General features: G+C 34.4%; 2 protein-coding genes across 11 annotated transcripts in view; one reads left to right on the top strand and one right to left on the bottom strand.

Annotated features, from left to right (window-relative positions):
• CUNH4orf47 (chromosome unknown C4orf47 homolog) overlaps nt 1-6,477 on the top strand; it is a 21,725-nt gene extending 15,248 nt beyond the window's left edge. For all 9 annotated transcript variants that reach the window (XM_010619764.2, XM_019206847.2, XM_010619759.2 and 6 more), the window contains 2 exons: nt 2,996-3,165; nt 5,531-6,477. In XM_010619764.2, the coding sequence (XP_010618066.1) occupies nt 2,996-3,165; nt 5,531-5,579 (219 nt within the window). In that variant the 3' untranslated portion in view covers nt 5,580-6,477. The remainder of the gene's footprint in view (nt 1-2,995; nt 3,166-5,530) is intronic.
• A 1,472-nt stretch (nt 6,478-7,949) lies between these two features.
• Nucleotides 7,950-22,074, bottom strand: part of Ccdc110 (coiled-coil domain containing 110) — a 17,920-nt gene continuing 3,795 nt past the window's right edge. Inside the window, exons 3-8 of one of the 2 annotated variants that reach the window (XM_010619767.3) lie at nt 13,125-13,180; nt 12,775-12,840; nt 11,383-11,490; nt 11,229-11,288; nt 8,456-10,577; nt 7,950-8,141 (exon numbers count right to left, since the gene is read on the bottom strand). In XM_010619767.3, the coding sequence (XP_010618069.1) occupies nt 8,092-8,141; nt 8,456-10,577; nt 11,229-11,288; nt 11,383-11,490; nt 12,775-12,840; nt 13,125-13,180 (2,462 nt within the window). In that variant the 3' untranslated portion in view covers nt 7,950-8,091. The remainder of the gene's footprint in view (nt 8,142-8,455; nt 10,578-11,228; nt 11,289-11,382; nt 11,491-12,774; nt 12,841-13,124; nt 13,181-22,074) is intronic. The other variant, XM_010619768.3, reaches the window with a different exon arrangement.

Here is a 22,074-nt window from a genome sequence, read left to right as displayed (position 1 = left end):
TCATAGAATTGTACACTTTAAATAAGTACAGTTTATTCTGTCAGAATGCAATAAAACAAATTAAACTTTTTTTTTGATACAGGGTCTCACTATGTAGTTGAGATTGACCTGGAACTCACTATGTAGCCCAGGCTGGTCTCAAACTCACAGCAATCCTCCTGCCTCAGCCTCCCCAGTGCTGGGATTACAGGCGTGCACCACCATGCCTGGCTAAACATTTTTCTTAATCTCCTTGAGAGAACAATTCATTTTAACACTTCTACTTTGAAATACCATCTTTATGAAATGAAGTTTCTTGTTCTTGAGTATATATTTTTGAAATTTCATTCTGTTTGAGCGATCTATTTATTTCTCCTAGGTCACTTTTAATTACTATTAAATGTAATATTAAGTAGTATAATCTCTTCTTGTTACTTTTTGAATCCATTCCATTAACTATTATCTCATTTTTATTCTCTAGAATTTATTTTATAAAGTTAAAAAGGAAAACCAAAAAACTTCTTACATTTTGATATAAAATTAAATTTTTAATTTTTTATGTATATTTATAATATGAATCTTCTGGTCTAGGAATTAACCACTTAGAGAAGCTGCTTTTTATCTGTATCTCTTCTACAAGTTTATATTTTTCATCGGATAGGTTTATTCCTTGTTATTTTAAGGTCTAGGTCAATAGTATCCCATCACATTTTCCTTTATTTGTCTTTCTAAAACATTTGATTTTTAGAAATAATTGCCATTTCATTAAACTTTATGCTTTTTAAAAATTGGTACATGTTAGGTATACAATACAGTTACATTCATCATTGGGATCTTGTACCTTTACATGACAGGTCTTGGTTCTTATTTCTTCTCTATTCCCCTAGCCTTCCTTCACCCCGCTGCACCCTTCCCTATTTACAAAGAATTTGTTTCCATATTTTTTCCTTTTCTCTTATTTTTTCTTTTCCCTTCTTACCTTTCCCCTACCCCTCCCACTTCCCTACATCTTTAGACATTTTTTCCTATGACACAATATCAATTATACATTTGATCGTTTTTTACACTTTTAGTTTATCACACCAGAGAAACTATTTGGTATTTCTACATGTGTGTCCTATTAATTTCACTTAATAGTATGTCCTCAATGTGCATCCATTTAGCTATAAATGTCTCTAGTTTCTCCTTTATGGCTGAGTAGTACTCCATTTTATAAAAACACCACATCTTCTTTATCCAATCTCCAGTTGATGGGCAGTTGGGCTGTTTCTAAATTTTAGCTATTGCAAACTGTGCCGCTGTGAACATGGGTGCCCATATATCACTGTTGTATGATTCTTTTAATTCTTTTGGAAAGATACCCGGCAGAGGGATGGCTGGGTCAAATGGGATCTCCAATCCTAGCTCTTTGAGGTAACTCCATATTGATTTTCATAGTGGTTGCACCAGTCTGCACTCCCACCAACAATGGAGAAGAGTTCCTTTCTCCCCACAACCCCGTCAGCATTTTTATTGGTTGATTGCTTGATAGCAGCCATTCTTTCTGGGGTGAAGTGGAATCTTAGTGTTGTTTTCATCTATATCTCTTGAATGATCAGTGATGTTGATGAACATTTTTTCATATATTTATTTTGTGCTTTTACTTCTTTGAGAAATATCTGTTCATTTCAGGAGCCCATTTTTGAATTGGGTCTTTATATTTTTAATGTGTCTGTTAAATTACTATCTAAATTTTTTTTGTTTGTTTTTTGAGACAGCGTCTCACTATGTAGTTGAGACTGCCCTGGAACTCACTATGTAGCCCAGGCTGGTCTCAAACTCATAGTGATCCTCCTGCCTCAGCCTCCTGAGTGCTGGGATTACAGGCATGTGCCATCATGCCTGGCTTCAACTTTCTAAATAGTTGGGATTTCAGGTATGTGCCATCACATCCAGCTTTCACTTATTCTTAAAGCATTATTTGGCATGCTTATTTTGCCAAAAATGTATACCTCAGGAGAAGAAAACCTCGTATAAATATTTTAATACTAAATTTATTGAGACAACATGAGATTAATACAAGTTACATTTGGCCTTGACAATTATAAGAGGTGCTCAAAGTGGTGGTCATTAGCTTCCAGGTGAACTGCTGAAGTCTGCATACATATTTTTGGTGGAGTCTCTCTCTCTCTCTCTCTCTCTCTCTCTCTCTATCTCTATCATATATATATATATATATATATATATTTAATTTTGCTTTTCCATTTTTAAATTATTTTACTTTTTAAAATTTTTCTTATTTTGCTTTTCAAGTTCATCTGTTTTTTTATTTGGAGAACTTGAAGTTATAAGCATGTCTTTCAAATGAATTAATTTGGCTTCATGTAGTTTTGGTTTAGACATTACAAGGAAAAGAATGTCTAATTAAATGGGGAGGTTTATAGTTCTGCAGATTTTAAAAAAATGAATATCATGACAAAAAATTCTGATAAATTAGTTTTAAAAATCAAATATTTATTTGTCTTATATATAGGCAGAAAAATTTCTAACTAGTTTAGAAAAGTGTAAAGTATAACATAGGTCATATTTTCTCCTCACCTATTTCCATATGCTACTCCTTTTTTGAGGGTTTATATACTCCCCACCATTGGCTGGAATTTAGTATACTTATGCTAATGTCAGCTTCCACTTATTTTCCTATCAAAATATATCTAATGTGCATTGCATTCCCTCAGTAATAGTTCCCCAGGTGATAGGCTGATTAGATGAAGTTTCGCCAAAATCTTAATGCTTGGCAACAGGTTGGACTATTACCTTACTACAAACATTTTCACTTTTATTAGTTTGGAATTATAGTGTTTTAACCTTATAAAATTGGTGATAGGAAGACACTTTGCTGGTATTTGAATCAAACAGTATAGGTAACTTTCTTTGAAAGTAAGACAACATAAGCTACAAAAGTATGTATGAACTTCACAACCTAATTTTTAGAAGCATTTCATAAAATAATAATAATTTGTATTATTTTTATTTGTAGGCTGGTGGAATGAAGGCTGGGACCTTTGAAGCTTACCCATCACATTCTGCTGACCCTTATGTGGTTAAATTGGAAAAGGAGATTTCCAGGAAAGATGCTAAGATTTTCCATCCATCAGGTGGACCAAAAAGCAGACCAGTTGAAAGTATAATGGCTCTGAATGTCAGAAGGTAGGAATACCTTATATTTAGCTTCCAAACCAAGAGAAAATACTTTGAATTTTTAGACTTCTTTAGAATAATTTTTATTTATACATTCTTGAAAATGACAAATTTGAATAACTTTAGTAGTCTTAGTACTTTCCTTATACCTGCCTGGAGAAGGCACTTTTATACGAGTCATTTGAAACTATTTAGATATTGTATTTGTCTTTTAATTTGCACTACATGTCAACATGGGCTTTTCCCCAAAGGAGTCTCTCAGCAGTTGTGAAGAATCTAAATGATGGCTGAGAGTTCCATCTTTAACTCTGAAATAACCTTACTGGAAGCAAGGACTATTCCAGCTAATTAAAAATGAAGTATCACACAATGCTTTGAGAAAAGTATATGGATATTATTAAATATATATTTTCAAATGTTTGATATATAGAACTGAAGGCCCTTTGCAATGTGGGAGTAACCCATTATTGTGTTGTCCTCCCCTACTGTAATGTATCTTTTGTTTTAGCCACATGAAATGCATACACTATTTTTTTAGCAGTCCCGATGCATTACTAAGTTTGTTTCTTCTGCCTTTTACCTTTTTTCTATAATGCCTTCTATAAAACCTTTACTAATATCTTCAGATGGAGCCTAGACTGAGTTTTATCTACATAACCTGTTTATGCTACAATCATTTTGTATGTTATACTTTAGAGTTATTTTATATATGTAAATGTGTTTGATTATTCTTTGGAATACTTCAATATTTTCCAAATGGCAAGTGCATAAAATGTTTGTTAAATGAAGTTATTTGTGCATTTGTATATGTCAGTAGCATTAACTACAGAATGTTGTTTATGTTCCTATGACCTAACCCTATGATTATTACATATACACTTGTATTAAACCACGGATACATCTTATTAGGAATATTGGAATTGATATCTTTCCCATGAATTTATTTGAGACTGGGCCTCACTGTGGAGCCCAGGCTGGCTCAAACTTAGGGTCCTCACACCTCAGTCTCCTGTGTAGCTGGGAATCCAGGTGTGCATCCCACCCATCTCACGAATTCAGTTTCATTAAGATAATATCACAGCAACTATCTGAAAACACAGTGCATTCATATTTTATGTTAAATGAAATAACCACTCTTCCAAACTCCAATACAAAATACTTTTACCAAAAGCTCTAGGTAGCCACATCTCATCAAATGGTAAATAGAAGTCAAACTATGTGATTCATACAAAATATCTGACTTATGAGGTGCTATTATAAGGGAGGTAAATGTAGGTGAGATGAATAGTCCTCTTTAGGTGCAATATTTAGCTAATTCAAGCTTTTTAAGACTACCATGTGTTGCTGATTCCTTATGTGGGTTCAATGACTAGGTTTTCAGATAGATTTTTGAGTGATGATAATACAGATGGTGATATAGCTGATTTATCCACAATTTATCTACTCTTCAAAGTACTTTGGTGAAAATTTTATGAAGTAAAGAAAATTGACCTAGGCCAGGCAAAGTGGTGCACGCCTATAATCCCAACACTTGGGAGGCTGAGGCAGGAGGATCAGTGCTCCCAAAAAGTAAGACCCTGTCTCCTCTTCCCAAAAAAATTGACCTAGCGAAATTCAAATAAAAAAAAAATAAAACTAATCTGTTCCTCTGAGTTTTCTTTATATAGTCAAATGACACACCTATGTACCAGGGGAATTTTTACAGTTTAAATTGTTGTCTACAGGACATATCCTGTGATGGCTAGTTAATACTGAATTTGTAAATAGGAGATATCAAGTTTTTCTCACCTATGTCCTATGCCCAGTTATCACTACTCTGCCTCACTTGATGTAATAGAACAGACAATAAAATTGAATTTACCTTATCATGCCCACCCTCAGCTAGATGGGATTTTTATGTGGTTGTGGGGCTGGTTCCAGGTATTCTGTGTTCCTTTCTATCTAGAGGAAAAACACCCAGAGCAAGTTCTGTGGTATTTTAGCATATATATTTAGAGCAGGAACAAATAAAAAAGTAATTGCCTCTTTTGAAAAATAAGTTTTGTCTTCCATTTAGTAACTCTTTATTGAAATCTTTTTATATTATCTCAAATATTACTCTAAATCAAAATTTAATTTCATTACTTTAAAACTAATGAACTTTAAAACATAACAGTTAAAATTTACAGAATTCCCTAATTTTGTTTTTCTTCTTCAATTATATATTATAAAAATGTCTGACTATTAAAGAGAAGTTTTTCGGTTGGTGAGAAAATCTTGTATCTAGATTGTTAATATGTTGTAAAACAGATGTTAAAATTTTAATGAAAAAATTTTATAAGAATGCCTTACCCACACCTGTAAAATTAAATATGTCTTCTTTTTCCAATTTTAGAGCGCTGAATAGGAAGAACTACAAGACCGCTTCAGTCCAGTCATATTAGTGTCTGAAAAACCAGTGTCTTTCTAGATCCTACCTACCAATAACTCATAATCAAGAGATGATTATTTGAAAAAGATTTAGAAGTTTGTGGAACAGACAGCCCATACATTTAAAAGAAATTTAAAACTACAACTGTGATTTTTCTTTCTGACTTTAGCATTGCTTCTTTATTAATATTGTTTGCTAATAATATGTGATTGCTGACTTACGGTTTTAAATCTATGTTTCTAAGCACAATATAATGTTTAGACATTTTATAAAATTTTAAAATGTGTCCTGTCATTTAAAAGCTTTTATTCCTAATGTTAAAACATTGCAGAGTCAGTGTGGGGTGGGGTAGGTACGGGGAGACGGTGGAAGCTGGAGCCAGGGTAGAAATTACATAGCAAATTCTTGTAGTATGTTCTCAGAGGTATGTATTTGAAAAATGTCTTGATAGTTATCTAAGGGTCATAGCCTATCAAAATACTCAACATCAGAGATAAATATTAAATCCATTTATACTGCATGATTCATGTTTATATACATTACTGTACCGAGGCAAATGTTTAAATATACATGGTATCATGCCTTCTTTTTATAACTTATGCAAATAATCAGATCATTTACCCAGTGGTCCCTGACATGAGTTGAGGAAGATGGGATGCACTTGTTGCTTCATTATCTATGACTGCGAACGAGCACTGTCTCTGGTGTCCCCTAATGCTCTTCTCCAGCTGTCCGGAAGACAGCATCCCGCCTCAGTGCCCTCCTTGAATTGCCACATTCTCACTTCTCCATCACCTGCCAGTACTCTGTTAAAAATGTCTGTTCCTAAATTATATATTACTGGGGCTGGACATTTAGCTCAGTGGTCCTGCTGCCTGCCTCACAAGCATAAGGTCCTGAGTTCAATCCCTGGTACCAAAATAATAATAATAATGATGATGATAATGATGATAATAATACAACCTAAAATATATATTACTGTAATTCATAGTGAGGTCTATAAACATAGTCTTCATTCAGTGGGGTCGGGAGTGGGCAGCATTTGTATTTAAAAATCTACTAAAATATATTGGGGAAGTTGGAAGTTATTTTCTATCAGTGGTGCTTGCTTAAGGCTTGTCCCTTTGCCAGGTTAGGCTTTTCAGAGCTGGAAATCAGATTGTGGAGAGGCTGTAAGACTCTTCTTCCTTTGAGCTCATTTTTTTCCACTAAGGGGGAGCTATGTGAAGGGGGAACTATATTAAGCAAGATATATTTTTTGAGACAGGATCTTGATATGTAGTTCAGACTGGCCTTGAACTCAGGTGTAGCCCAGGATGGCCTTAAACTTACTATGATCTTCCTGGTCCAGCCTCCCGAGTGCTGGGATTACAGATATGCATAACCATGCCCAAAAGCCAGATATATTTCTGACTTTTGAAGGGGGTGAATGTAGTACACAGAAATTTTACTATTGGTAAATTTGTTTTATAAGTTTTCATTTTTTATAATTAATCAGTGGTCAGGGGACATCTAAAAAACCACCAGCAGAAGTACAATATACTTCAAAGGTGCCATTTGTGCTCTGAATTGGAATAGCTTTACCAGGTCCACATAACTGAATCATATTTATAGTTTTATATTGATAATATTACCAAATAAGCCTTATAAATATATGTATCCTTTTGAGATAATGGACTTATATAGACTGTATTAAAACTATATAACTGCTTATTTCAACTTTGTCTTTTGTTAGGTGCAGTTTTATTAGTGTCTTTTAAAGCAATGCATGCTTACATAATATTCATAGAAAGGAACATCTTCTAACACCCTTACTAAAAACTCAAGCCCTAGTATGACAATTGGCAGGTTTTATTTACAGTTTACATAATTGTATCAATTTACAGAAGAAAAAAATCAATGCAGAAACCAGTAACAAAAATAGTGAAGCAGGCAAACAAATTAAGACTTCTGGGTGTCAGGAGAGAATACACACTTGATTCAAGGGGCAATAACTCTAGTGCCCATTTTAAAATTTTTCTTGCATTCTTTTAGTGTTGAAAATACAAACACACTTGGTGGTTTCCTGGGAAACAGCTTGATTGTTGAGACTCAGATGTGATGAGGTAAGACTCAGTGCTCACTGGCATCCTACCCCTGGGCAGGCATCAAATTACCAGCTTTCCTATTACTATGCTGGTATCAGGTCAAACCAGCCACCAGTGAATAAGGGAAGAAATAGTAAGTGTGCTTAGTCACCTATTTATTTCTGCTACCAATGACTCAACCTCATGTGGTTAGGGCTGAAAATTGAAATAAGTGTTGTAGATATTAAGCTGATCATGAAAGAAAGGCTTAACATTTAGGAGAGATTAGATAAGATACTCCCAACAGGAGATAGAAAGTTAAGCAATAGCATATCATGTACTACTATTAAAACCAGTCTACTTTAACCAATTACAAAGTAACTGTAAAAATGAATTTAAGATTATTTTTTTGGGAAAAAGTACTTTGACAAAAGTTTTTGAGACATTGATTTTAGAAATTTATTTACATATCTTGGATGGATGCAATGGATACAGTTTACTTGGAATTCCTGGAAGGAGGAAAAAAAATCATATTGTTAAGGTGGAAATGCTAAGTATACTTCAGAATAATTCAGAAACCCTTGTTCCCTGCCAAAGATCCCTGGTATATATTCAATGTATATAAATAATGTAAATGAAATGAGTTTTATCTAAAGAGCAAAATTCCTAAATAATCCTATTATATAATAAATCAGACACAAATCTTACCAAAGTAAATTATATTCATCCTAAAGTTTTCTTCTTATTTCAGTACTCTAGTCAGTGCTCAATAGGCTAAAAGCATCTTAAATGCATCTCTGCTAATCTGCCACAACATACATACCTTTTAATTCAGGAGCTAATGGCCTACTCCTAGTTGTAGAACTGTCTTGATAAGTATCATAGTTGTCAAAATGGAATTTCTTTCTTCTTGGAATATAAACCATTTTTGATAGATCATTATGCTGACTATAGATTTTATCACTTAAACTCAAATATTCTTGTTGAAGATTCCGCATCTCAAATTCCAAGGTATCTCTTTCATTTTCTAGACTTCTTACATAGTTTTCCAAAAGTACTTTGTCTTCAGTAAGTCTGCTAATGCTGTTTTCAAATTTTATATTTTCTTGGCTATGTTTCTTTAGTTCTTCTTTAAGAATCTGATTATCTGTCTTAATTTCCATTACTATTTTGGATAACATTTCACATTCCTTGTTAATTTCTGATAAACTATTTTTATAAATACTTGCTTCTGATTTTGCATTTTTTATTTCTTTCAGAAGATTCTCTTCTGCAGTGGATTTATAGGTTTGAATAGTCTCAATTTCCCTTTCCATCATTTGCCTGGCAGCAATAGATTCTTGTAATGTTGTTTCAAGGTTTGCTTTTTCATTTTTAACTGTTTCTATTATTTGAATAAGTGTCTTTTGTTCAGTTTTTGCCAACCTTTCTTTCTCTTTTAGCTGCATGGTCTCCAGCTGATTTTTTTTTAGTTCATTTTCAAGTGAGCTTTTGTCCTGTAGAAGTTGGTATGTTTTTTTCTCTAACATTTCTTTTTCATCTTGTATCAACAGAATATTTGTTTTCATTGCTTCAATTTCTACACTCATTTGATTATTTTCATTATTGACAATTGCCATATCATTTTGAGTTCTATGTTCTTTACTTTTTAGTTGATCTAATGCTTCTATTATTTGTTGCTTCTCCAAAGAAAGTTGACTTATTTTTTCTTCTAGTGTTTTATTTTGGCCTTGAAGAACATTATATTTATTAATTATTTTCTGAAGTTCTTTGAGACACTCTTTACTATATTCTTCTGTTTTAATTAACTTGGACTGAATAGTGTTCTTTTCTTCAACCATATTCTTAACTTGTTTTTCATATGTCTCAATTTTCTGTATCAGAGATTGTGTGGTCAAGATAAGAGGTTTAATTTTAGTCTTAAGGGCTAAATTCTCATTCTCCAGTTCTGTTACTTTTTTCTCTACCTGTATAGATTCTTTTAGGTAATTTTGTAAGTAATGAATTTTTGCAACACACTGCTCAGTAACAGAATTGACTTTGGGTGTTTTCTCATTTTCACACAGCACTGATCCTTGTTTTACTACAAATGGTTGTCTTTTGTCTTTTATTTCACATTTTATTTGGTCGAGGGATGATAGTGTATGTTTTGGAACTCTGGAATGGAACTTTATATCTGTAATATTCTTGCCAGTGATAGGAATATCTTTATTGTTTTTTTCATTATTTTTCCCCCTGTGTATTTCATTTTTAGATAATTTTTTACATTTCCTACAAAAATGTACATGGAATTTTGATACTGTTTGCCTGAGTGGCAGTAATTTGTTTACTAATGCTTCTAATTCTGCAATTCTTTTTAATTTTATATCTTCATTTAAGTTATCATTTATGTTTTCTTCCTTAATAAAATTAAAATTTTCCTTGTCAGCAGGGGACAGGTCATATTTATCATTACTTTGAACATTTGTATCTGTTTTTAAAGTTTGCAGTTCATTTGTAAGTGCCAGCTCTCTATTGTGTGACTTTTGAAGCTCTTCCTTCATTTGTTTAATACAGTGACAAATATCATCTAAATTTTCACAAAATCCATGCTTTAGAAAAGGTACAGTAATTTTAGATTTGTCAAGAATCATTGTACCAGCTTGCGACATCACATTTTGAGGTACTGTAGGCAGAAAACTATAAATATTATTATAATTCCTCAACATGTCAGACTTTTCTGAAGGGTTCATAATTATTTTTGAAGCTGAATTATCTGTGCAAGTTCTCAAGTTCTCAAGAGTTACAATATCCTTGAAATGTGTCTGAGATGGAATATTTATACTTTGAGAGAGACTGTTAGCATTATTGCTACTGAATTTTTCCTCCATTGAATGAAATGTCTTGGAATCTTCAAAATGATGAATTTTCTCCATGGGAAGTATTTCTTCTTGCTTCTCTATAGGCTAGTAACAGCAAAGGTACATGATAAATGTATTGTCATTTGCCATACAATCAAGAAATTATTTTGTGGAAATTTTTATTATATAGTCAAATAAGTAGTTTATCCATTTTTACAGTAAAAATACCCTAATAAATATAGTTTATTTTCTGCAGAAAATTTAAAAAGATGCTTTTTAGAGTGTGTCCCTAGATTGGCATGAACTACAACAGCTATTTGCTTGGAACTGTACTTACTTCTTTAGGGATGAGATACCTGGGCCAGTCCCTCAATTCAGAAACAGAAATTTAGCATCCTTTAAGAGCTAGGTGAGGAAGATCACATGTCAAATGGGAGTTTAAGGAAAACAAATATTTCTACTTCAGGGGTGACTGCTAACCTTTACTAGCACTTCTATTATGGGTGATTTTAGGACTGTGACTATCCTGGAAATATGATTTCTAACTAGTGTGGAGACCGTGATAGTCACCCTAGTTTAGAACTGTCCTAGGAAATTCATCCTAGGTTTAATATCCATTCTTAGTGGACAGATAGGCTGTACAAACTGCCTTGTATTTGCATTTAATTGGGAATATCAGTATCTGAACTAAGTCAAACCTCTCTCACAGACTGTCCTAAAAGAAATGGTAAAACTGCAGAAAGGAGGGGCACTCACATCTTTTAAGGTTTTCAGGATAGGAATTTCCTTATTTTCATCTCTGATAGTCCATTCTTGCTGTGAAGAGGGGGAGAATATGAAGAAGATAAACTGGTTGTAGGAATGTTTTTGAAATACCTAAATATAGAATAATTGGTATAGAATAACATACCGAGTCCTTTTCAGTATGTGTGAATAATATATTTTTCTCTGAGCTAAATTGTGGGCTTTCTACTTCAGTAATACTTTTGTTCAATATTTCACTGATTTCAGATTGTACCTTTGAAAGATGAATTAGGAATGTTAGAATTTTATTTCAGATTTATAAACTTATGAATGTGTAGGAATAATAGATGTTATAGTTAAAAATACCTTTATACTTCCTGCACATAAACATTTCATAGAGAATATAAATTAAATTTATTTAATTTATTGTAAATGTCTATTATTAAAGGAAACTCTAAGAAAATTATGTCTTCATTGTATGATTTTTTTTTTTGGGCAGGCAGCAGAACCACTGAGCCAAATCCTCAGCCCATTATATGACCCCCCCCACCCAGTTCTGGGGATCGATTCATAATGTAATTTTAAAATAAGAAAGATGATTTGGTACAACAGTAAAATTTTATGAGTGATATTCAAATATAGATATTTGAATTTTGCCATATTGAATAAATAAGAGATCTTTGTATTTGTCATCAAGACAATCTATTCTTTCATCTTTGGAAAGAGTTTTTCTTCTCTTTCATTTCCCTGCAGTTATTTTTAACTACAAGAAATTTGGAATGACACTGATGCAGGGTTTTTAGTGAATATGGGTTGTATTATGTAGTCCCAATATCAATACCCTAATCTGTTCTCACAACTCCTCACTTCTGGATGAAGTCACGTGCCTTGGATCATACAGATTTCGCCAGTTCCAAGGGTGGGGCATGGGATTCATATCTATCTAGTCAGAGAACTGCCTCCCTCTGAAGAGTGATGGATTCAAAACATGACCCAGTCTGGGGCTGTCATAATTAGGCTAAGAACCTTATTAATTATTAAGAAAGAACAAAGAATGCTTTCTTCTCTATCTGGCTCCAATCTGGATGGATAGAGGCCTGGCGCTCCTAGAAGCTCTTTTGCCACCATTTGAAATCTGAGAATCCATTGTCCTGGAAAGTAGAACCAAGATACAGAATAAAACTTGTTCCTGATGACACAAATTTTCATTATATGAATTAAGCCAAAGCAAAAAGAACTACTTCTAGGATTTTCAGTTACTTAAGACAAGAGAGTACTTATCCCCTAGACCATTTTGAGAGAATCCCTTTCTGTAGAATGTTTATTGGTAGGACTTTAAAACCTCAGTATGTGCTCTTTCTTTTTGGCTCATACCCAAATAACAAGTATAACATGAATATAGTTTTCTCAAAACAAATTTTGAGATTGAAATATGCTGTGACATCTAGTATATTAAATTCTGTATGAACATATCAATTGGCTAGTGGTCATCAGTTTAGAAGATGGGATGGTACCTTAAATTAGGATATTTCCTATATATGGATTAAAAGAATCGTACCATAGTAACATTCTGCAAAGTCTGCATTCGAAGAGCTTGAAATGATTCCAACTGATGTTGAAGAACCTAGAATGAAGTTAAAGTATTTAATTGAATATTTTTAGATAGCTAAACATATTCTTGGATGTCATGACTTTTTATATCCCCAAATTACCTGTTAGCAGAAAGGATTACATAAGAGTCAAATGACTCAATGCCTAGTCATTTTTCTGACTTTCCATTGTACTCCCATGAAGACTTTTTCGAGGGTAAAATGGAAAAATGCATATGCACTTAGGAAATATTTATTCTGAACCAGATCACCCTTTACATAAGAATCTGGAAATAATAAAATGAAATATACCACTCACTTTCAATGCTGACTGGGATTGGACTTGATTTTCTGATTCTGATGTGCAGCTACAGTCTAAAAAAGTAAAGTACATGACTTAATCAGTAAATTTTATTTTTAAACATCTGTAGAAGAAAGTAGTCTCCTAACTTTCTTGGACAGTGAAACAAGAGAGCTATGAGAATATTTGCTATTTATACTAGCCAGCCACATAATAAATTTAAGGAATAATTCTCTTGTAAGTTATAGTACCTATTTGAGGTTATAACAGTTTTTTTTAAACTTTTATAAGAAATCACTAACTTGCAACACCAAACTTGGAACAAAATCTTTACACAATGAAATAATTGTTGAAACCCTTCCAATATTCTAGGCTGACATGTTTTTGCCCTTAGAAAAAGTTTTAAAGAGATCAGCAGATCTCTTTGGGTGGAAGTCTGCCAAATGTTGCAGAAATTGGTTGCCAAGTACAGATATGTATTTTGCTACCTTTTCACTACAGGGTAACACTAGTCCAGGGCTTGGAAAAGCATGGTTTAATGAGGAATCACCTCCTGTCAGAGGGCAGTTAGGAACAGTGAGCCCCTGGATATTACTTAGCTTTGCATCCTTACTCAGTAAAATAATTGTGGAAACCATTCCAAATGTCGGGAAAGATATGGAATATAAATCTTGGAAGCTGAAAGTACCCATTATAGATTAAATAACACCAAAAAATTATATCTGGCCATAGTATAGTTAAACTGTGAAAAGTACCAGAGAGGATGTGAAAGGAGCAAGTGCAAGTGTAGAATCAGCTGTAAAGAAATCCTCACGACAGTACTAGACATCAGCAGAAACTTTATATGGCAGGACAGAATAGTATGATACATTCAAGATCCTGAAAGAAAAAGAAATGCCAACTAAGAATACTATATCCCACAGAACTACCTTTCAGAAATGAAGGATAAATAGACTTTCCAAGATAAGCAAAACCTTGGAGTATTTATCATCATTAGATGGGCTGTACAAGAAATGCTTTCATTACATCACAAGTGAAAGAATGATAGCTACCATCATGAACACACACACACACACACACACACACACACACACACCTCAGCAATAGAGCAGGTACACAAAGGAAAATCAAACCTTATCAGTAAAACCACCAAATTACAGAGGTCAACAACAATAGAAAGGCACAAAGAAAACATAAAATGGAAAAATTTCACAAAATGGTAGGAGTATGTTTTTACTTATCAATAATGAATGTAAATATTAAATTCATAAATTAAGAGATAGTATAGCTGAATGGATTAAAAAAACAAAACAAAAAGCTAGATCCAGTGGCATGCTACCTATAAGAAACTTTACTTCAGTAAAGATACACATGTGCTGAAAATGAAGGGATGGGATAAGATACTCTATGCAATCAGAAATAAAAAGCAGGACTAGATATACTTGTATCAGATAAAATAGTCTTTAAATAAAATACTATAACAGAGACAAGTTTACTACTTAATGATACAGGGATCAATTAAAAAGAGGAAATAATTGTAAATACATATGCATCAAACCCTGGCACACCGAGTGCAAACATTATTAGTTCTAAATGGAAAGACTCTAATACCATAATAGTTGGGGACTACAAAACCTTACTGGCCTTAAAAGATATGTATCACTGCCGAATTTCATCCAACAGCTGCAGGATACATGTTCTTTTCATCAGCAGCACACATTCTCCAAAATAGATCATGTTAGGGCACAGAGTAAATATCAACAAATTCAAAACAAGCAAAATCATAGCATAATACCTTCTCTGACCACAGAAAATATAGTAGGACTCAATAACAAGGAGAGCTTTAGAAATTGTACAAACACACAGAATATCATCTTGAATGTCCAGTGGGTCAATAAAAAAAAAATCAAGAGGGAACTATAAGATTTCTTGAATCAAATGAAAATGAAATATAACATGACAAAACCTATGGATACATGAAGGAAGTTTATAACAATAAGTGCCTACATTAAAAAAAGAAGGATTTTAAATAAGTAACCTAATAATATAACCCAAGAACTAGAAAAGTATCAAATCAAATCTGAAAATAATAGAAGGAAAGAAATAAAAAAGATCAGAGCAAAAATAATTGAAATAGAAGCTAAAAGGAAAACAAACAAAACTGAACCAAAAACCCTGCAAAACAATTCTAAAGGATCCGTGAAACAAAAAATAGATTTTCTGAAAAAAACAATACAATTGACAAGACTGTTAGCTAGATTACCCCCACAAAAAAAGAGAGATCCAAATAAATGAGAGTTGAAAATAAGACATTACAACTAAGTTCACAGAAATACAAAGAAACCTTAGAAACTATTATGAACAATTATATATCAACAAATTGGAAAACAAAAAATGGATACATTTCTTTACAGATCAATATCCCTGATAAATACAGATGCAAACAATTAAAAAAATCTGGCAAATCAAATTCAACAGATCATCAAAAAGAGCATCGTGATCAAGGGAGATTTATTCTAGGAAAGCGAGGATCGTCCAATATATGCAAATTGATTAATAATTATATCAACAGAGTGAAAGATAAAAATGGTAATTATCTCAATAGATGGAGAAAAAGCATTTGATAAAAGCATTCTTTCAAGATGAAGATATTTTAAATATTAGGTATAGGAAGAATGTACTTCAACACAGTAGGGCTAGTATGACAAACTCACAGGCTACATTATACTGAATGAAAAAATGGAAATAAGTCTCTAAGATCAAGAACAAGATTTTTTCTATTATTAAATAGAGTGCTGTAAATCTTAGGACAATAAAACGGGAAAGAAAGAAAAGGAAATAGGAAAGAGTCTAATACAATACTCTCACCACCTCACTTTCCTCAATGGACAGTTCAAACCCTCCAAAAATCAACAAAGAAATATTGGAATTAAACTATATTGTAGACCACGTGGCCTTAACAGATATGTTTGCTGCAGATATGTATTTCAAACAGGAAAGGAGAAGGCCAAAATAGTTCTGTTTGCAGATAATATCATCTTATACACAGAAAAACATAAAGATGTTCAGAAAAATGTTAGTAATGAATTTGGAACAAGTGCAAGATACAAGGTCAATATACAAAAATCAGTAGCTTTTAAAATGCACCAATAATAAAATTACTGAAAAATTAAGAAAGCAATTCCATTCATAAAAACTGTAAAAACAAACAAAAAGACCTATTAGTAAATTTAATCAAAGACGTGAGTGTTGTCTACAATGAAAATCGCAAAACACTGATAAAAAGAAATTGAAGACATAGAAAAACATAAAGACAATTCATGTTCATGGGTTGGAAGAATTAATATTGTTAAAATGGCCATACTTCTCACAGGAATCTACAGATTCAATACAATTTCCATCAAAATACTAATGACAAGCCATGGATTTAGCTTAGTGGTTCCGCTGCCTGCCTTGCAAGTGCAATCCTCAGTACCAAAAAACAAACAAGCAAACAAACAAAAACTAATGACATTTTTCACAGTAATAGGCAAAATACTCCTAAAATTTGCATGGAAGCACAAGACTTTGATTAATCAAAGCAATTCCTGGCAAAAAGAACAAAGAGGGAGTATTATACTACCTAGTTCTAAATGCTACAGAGCTTGGTAGGAAGCAAAATCATGTGGTGCTAGAAAATCAAAAAGTGAAATACAATCCCCCTTCAAAAAACGGACATACAGACAATGGAAAAGAACAGAGAACTCAGAAATACACTTAACTCATTTTCAACAAAAGTAGTGAAAACATACATCAGAGAAAGGAAAGATTCTTCAACAAGTGGTGCTGGGAAAATGATATCCACATGTAGAAGAAAGAAACTAGACCTCTCTCTCATCATATACACAAAAATCAACTCAAAATGAATAAAAAATTTAAATGTAACACCCAAAACTGTGAAGCTATAAGAAGAAAATATATTTTAGGATATTAGTGTGGATAAAGATTTTTTGGTTATGACTCCAAAGTCAAGGCAGCAAAATTAAAAATTGACAAAAACAACTGCATTAAACTAAAATGCTTCTATGCAGAAAAAGAAATAATAGAGTGAAAAGACAACCTACAGAATAGGAGAAAATATTTGCAAACTATTCACCTGACAAAAGATTAATTTCTAAAATATATAAGAAACTCAACAGTAAATAAGAGAAAGAATCCAACTAAAAAACAGGCAAATGACCTGAATAGATAATTCTCAAAAGGAATATAAATGGCAGATAAGTATATGAAAAACTGCTCAGCATCACTAATGAGGAAATGCAAATCAAAACCACGTGATCCCCCCATTAGAATGGCCATTATAAAAAAAAAAAAAAAGAAAGAAAAAAATTGATGGCAAGAGTGTGGAACTCTCACACACAGAGGGGATATAAATTAGTGCAGCCTTTATAGAAAATGGCAGTTCTTAAAAAACGTAAGAATAGATCTACCATATAACCCAGCAATCCCACTACTGGGCATATACCAAAAAGAAATACAGGGCACAGCTCTTGCCTCACAAGGGCAAGGTTCTGAGTTCGATCTCCATACCAAAAGAAGAAAAAGAAAAAGAAATACATTGGAGAGACATCTGCACTTTCATATTTCTTGTGGTACTGTTCCCAATAACCAAGAAGTTGAATCAATCTAAAGTTCTATCAACTAATGAATAAAGAAAATGTATACTCGTAAATATTTTTCAGCCATGAAAAGAATGAAATTCTGTCACTTGCAGCAATGTGTATGGAATGGAACCGGAGGCCATTATGTTAACAGGCCATTGCGTCAGGCACAGGAAGGTAAATATTACATGTTCTCAAAGAAGCAGAAGATAGAAAGGTTGCCATGTTCTGGGAAGAGTGTGAGGAAGAGGAATGGAAAGAGAATGGTTCGTGGATGCAGGGATGTAGTTCCATAGGAGGAAAGATTTCTTTAGGGCCGGGAATGCAGCTCGGTGGCACTGAGCCTGCATGGCAGGCAAAAGGTCCGGAGTTTGATTCCTGGTACCACCAAAAATTTTTTTTTCTATGCTGTTTAGCGCAATAGGATGAGTATGAGATAATAATTGGATTTTCAAAATAGCGAGTAGACAGGATTTTTGCTATTCCCAGCAGGAAGAAATAATAAATATCCGAGGTAATGGACATGCCTGTTACCTCACTTTAATCATTGCACATCGTATACATGTGTTAAATGTCATCTGTACCCCATAAATATTTAAAATTACTGTGGCAGAACTACAAAAGATAAAAAAACTCAAGAAAAAAATAGACCATGGAAATGATTGAGAGGTTAGAAGCTTTGTTTTAAGAAACATACATTTCTACTGTATTCATTTTTTTTTTGGTAGCGGGGATTGAACTCGGGTCCTTGTGCTTGCAAGGCAGTGGAACCACTGAGCTAAATCCCTGGCCCAAAGCTCTTTATTTAAGCACAAAGATAGAATATTACTCCTGGAAATATTTTTAGCAATGTACTTTATTGTTAATGGCATCACTGTATAAAATTTTACCTCTATTCTGCATCTGCAGCAATAGCCTTCCTGTTTGATTTCATTAAGAAAACTTTTCAATTCAAAGCTAAATCTAGGATCCTTTTTGGTAGCACCAAACAAGAAATATAAATCCAAAAGAAAGCTATAAACTTAATAAAGTGATATAGTAAATAAAAGAATCTTAAAGAATGATAGGATTTATACAATTATGTATTTTCCATTCTCCATCTCTTCTTTTTTCACCACAGTGTAACTGCATAGTTATTATGCTTCTTCTTGTTATATGGCTTGTGTTTAGCCTGAGCAACTTGTTTAGTTTCCATTTTCTTTGACACAGTGGGTTCACATCTACTGAGAGGAGAGTGGATCTTTTCGCGGTCCACACGAAAGCCTGCTGTGGAGTAATAGCAACGCGGTCCCCAACCTCTCATTTACTCAAAGCAAGCTTCTGTTACCCAGCCTTCAGGTTTACCCATCTATTCCCAGCAGCTGCTCCTCCCTACCTACCCTAAACACAGTCAGCAGAAACACACAGATATTTCCTCAGTTTTTTTGCATTCACATGTGGATCAGGGGGAATTAATGAGCGTTTTCAGGATTTTGACTTTCTTCATTGCTTCTGCAAGCCAGGGGCAGAGTTAGGAGCTACTCTACGATTTGCCTTGCCAAAACCTTCTGCTTTTATCTTTGGCTCCCACTTTCCCATTGTATGATTTAAGATGCCTATTCCTTCTCATGGTGTTACGAATGAAATTTTTGCTCCTAAAAGGAGCAAAATTGTTGTTGGTTTCATTTGGGACTAGGGAAGGAAGTTTGGCATATTCTATGACTCTGGAAACCTCTCCCTAAAAGTCAGAACAGTTTTTAAAACTTAATGGTTCAGCCTTTTTGGGTAGTTATTGCTGTTTCATGCCTTAGTGGTTTGTTCTTTCAATAACTTCACCTTTCAAATATTTAATGTCTCCTTTTCAGTATGTCTTCTTGCAGGTGCTATAGACTCAGCAATAAATAAGACAGTCAAGACTCTTGCTTTCACAGCTTCTACATTTTAAGAAAGTAAATTTAAAAAAAAGCAAAGAAAGAAACAAGATACCTTGAAGTCGTGATCAACAGCACAAAGAAACAGGCCTTGTTAGTGAGTGACCCTGGGGACAGGTTTGGAGGGGGTGGCAAAGAAAGTCATATCTGTTTTGATAAGGCTTCAGCTGAGAGTCCTAAGAGGTAAGAAAGGGCCAGCATTGTGGACACTGACAGGAAGAATTCTGAGCAGAGAAACAGCAAGGTCCGATGCACAGCAAATGGTCTGTGCATGTAGAACAGGAAGCTACAGCTTAATGAGCCCGTGGAGCTCAGGATCAGAGGAGGATGGACGGGAAGATGAGCTGTGTCATAAGGGATCTCTCAGGCCGAGCTGGGGCAGGTAACCTATTCTTTAGGTGACGTGGGAGACTTTGGAGAGTTTCCCTCACGGGCATGACTCGGTCTGACAAGAAAATGTACACAGATCAAGCCATGACACGTTAGTGGGCTATGGCGGGGGGTGACTGTGACAGATGAAGGTGTCTTGGACTAGAATGGTGGGGAGGGGATGCAGAAAAGTATGGGGATTCGGGATACTTTCTGGAGATAAGGCCAGCAGCACTGCTGGAGGATTTGCTGGGGTCAGAAAAGAGGAATGAAAAATGTTTCCTGGATTTTGGTGAGAGCAGATGGATGAATGGTAACATTTACTGAAATGTAAAAGAACGGGGTGAGAACATGTTTTAGGATAAAAAAGCCTTTCAGATATTTTAAAATGAAGTTGTCTATTGAACATCAAAGTAAAGATGTCCAATAGGCAACTAGATACACCAGTGCAGGATTCATGCGAGTGGCAATGAATACTTTATTTGGGCATATGATATCACTGCAAGACTAGGTAAAGGCAGTTTCTATGAATGACAGTCACAGAACCCCAAATAAAGTGGTGTGGGTGAGGAATGTGACGTGAAAATTGTGACCACTGAGTATAGGCAACTTTCTCTAATTTGAGTGCGGAAGGGAATAGGGTGCATAGTAGGGTTATACTAGGATTGGGTGCATACTACTAGAAGAGATACAGCCAGAAAGAATTTCTTTTTTAGACATGGTAGATTCTAACATGCGTGGTTGGCTGCTGGCATCATAGTTAAAAGAGGGAGTAATTCTGGAGAAAGGCAGAGGTAAATGATGGAAGATAAGAATTCCAGAAGAGATGGGCTCTGAAAGGAACTGGCTTTTGGTTAAACAAGGGCTCTTCTTCCATTGAAACAGGAGGAAGGCAGAGAACGTGGCTACCTAAACAGATAGTTTGCCAATGGGGAGGGAGAAGATGAGGGAGGTTTGGCCTGGTTGCTTCTACTTTTTTTTCCCATATATTATGAGACCAGTAGGACAAAATGGAACTTTAGCATAGATTTTTCTTCATTCGAGACTAATAGCTTCTCCAATCTTCCTTAGGCCTAGGGTGTAAACTGCCACCCCCTTTTCTCCTCAGCCCAGATGAATGGATAGAATATGTATGCACTGGCCCCAGGAGATTGGGGTTCAGTTCTACTTCCACAGGGAAGCCAAGGAATGGAAAAGAGCCGAGAGGGACAAGTGAGCCTGGAGAGGTCTATCGTCTCATGATCTCCTACACAAGGCCCGTGCACACCTGTACAAGGTGAGATGGTGATTTGGGACAACGAGAACCTTCCATCTCCTCAGAACTTTGAATAAAGCACTTTTATTTTACACCAGAATAGACCCCCTCTTTGGTTTGTGGACCTGAAAGTATGGATCTGAGTGGTCACAAACAAGACTGTGTTATGAGTGGAGAAGTACTGCATGGAGGTTTTGGGGATTTGAGGAGAACAAGAAGCATGACAGAGTTATCTCCGAAAGAAAGAGGGCATGGGAAATAGTTTGTTGGAGTGATGAAGTAAGTTTTCCAAACTGCACTGGGTACTCATCTAAATTTACAGTAAGACTCAAAAGTGACTTTTTCTTCAGAAATATTCATACGATTCAGTGCAGAAAGAGATTAGGCAGAGAGCCGGATTGACCTATTTTTAAAGTTATTAAAGTAACTTTTGTTTTTCTTGAGTTTCATAGTCTTTGGCTGCTATTTACTTCCAAAGGAAAGGTTATTTTATTTTATTTTCCTCATTGAGTTTATTGGTACAATCTAGGTATACAGTACAGTATTCATTATTGGGATCTTGTACCTTTACATGACAGGTCTTGGTTCTCATTTTTTCCCCTCACCCCTGGCCTCCCTTCATCCCCTCCTCCCCTCCCCATTTAAAAAGGGAAAGGTAATTTTAAAATTCAGCAATCGTTACAGAGTCACATAGAATTAAACGCTTCTTGAAGTGGAAGCGAGATTATCAGAGAACCACAAGAGGCAGTATGTAATCACATTCTATTTATTAAATACCTGCTAAGCTGTGGTAT

This window comes from Fukomys damarensis, unplaced genomic scaffold (assembly GCF_012274545.1).
Source record: "Fukomys damarensis isolate Sample0158 unplaced genomic scaffold, DMR_v1.0_HiC HiC_scaffold_18, whole genome shotgun sequence".
Lineage (NCBI taxonomy): Eukaryota > Metazoa > Chordata > Mammalia > Rodentia > Bathyergidae > Fukomys > Fukomys damarensis.
Note: the sequence above shows the minus strand (reverse complement) of the source record. Positions and strands in the feature narration are given on the sequence as shown.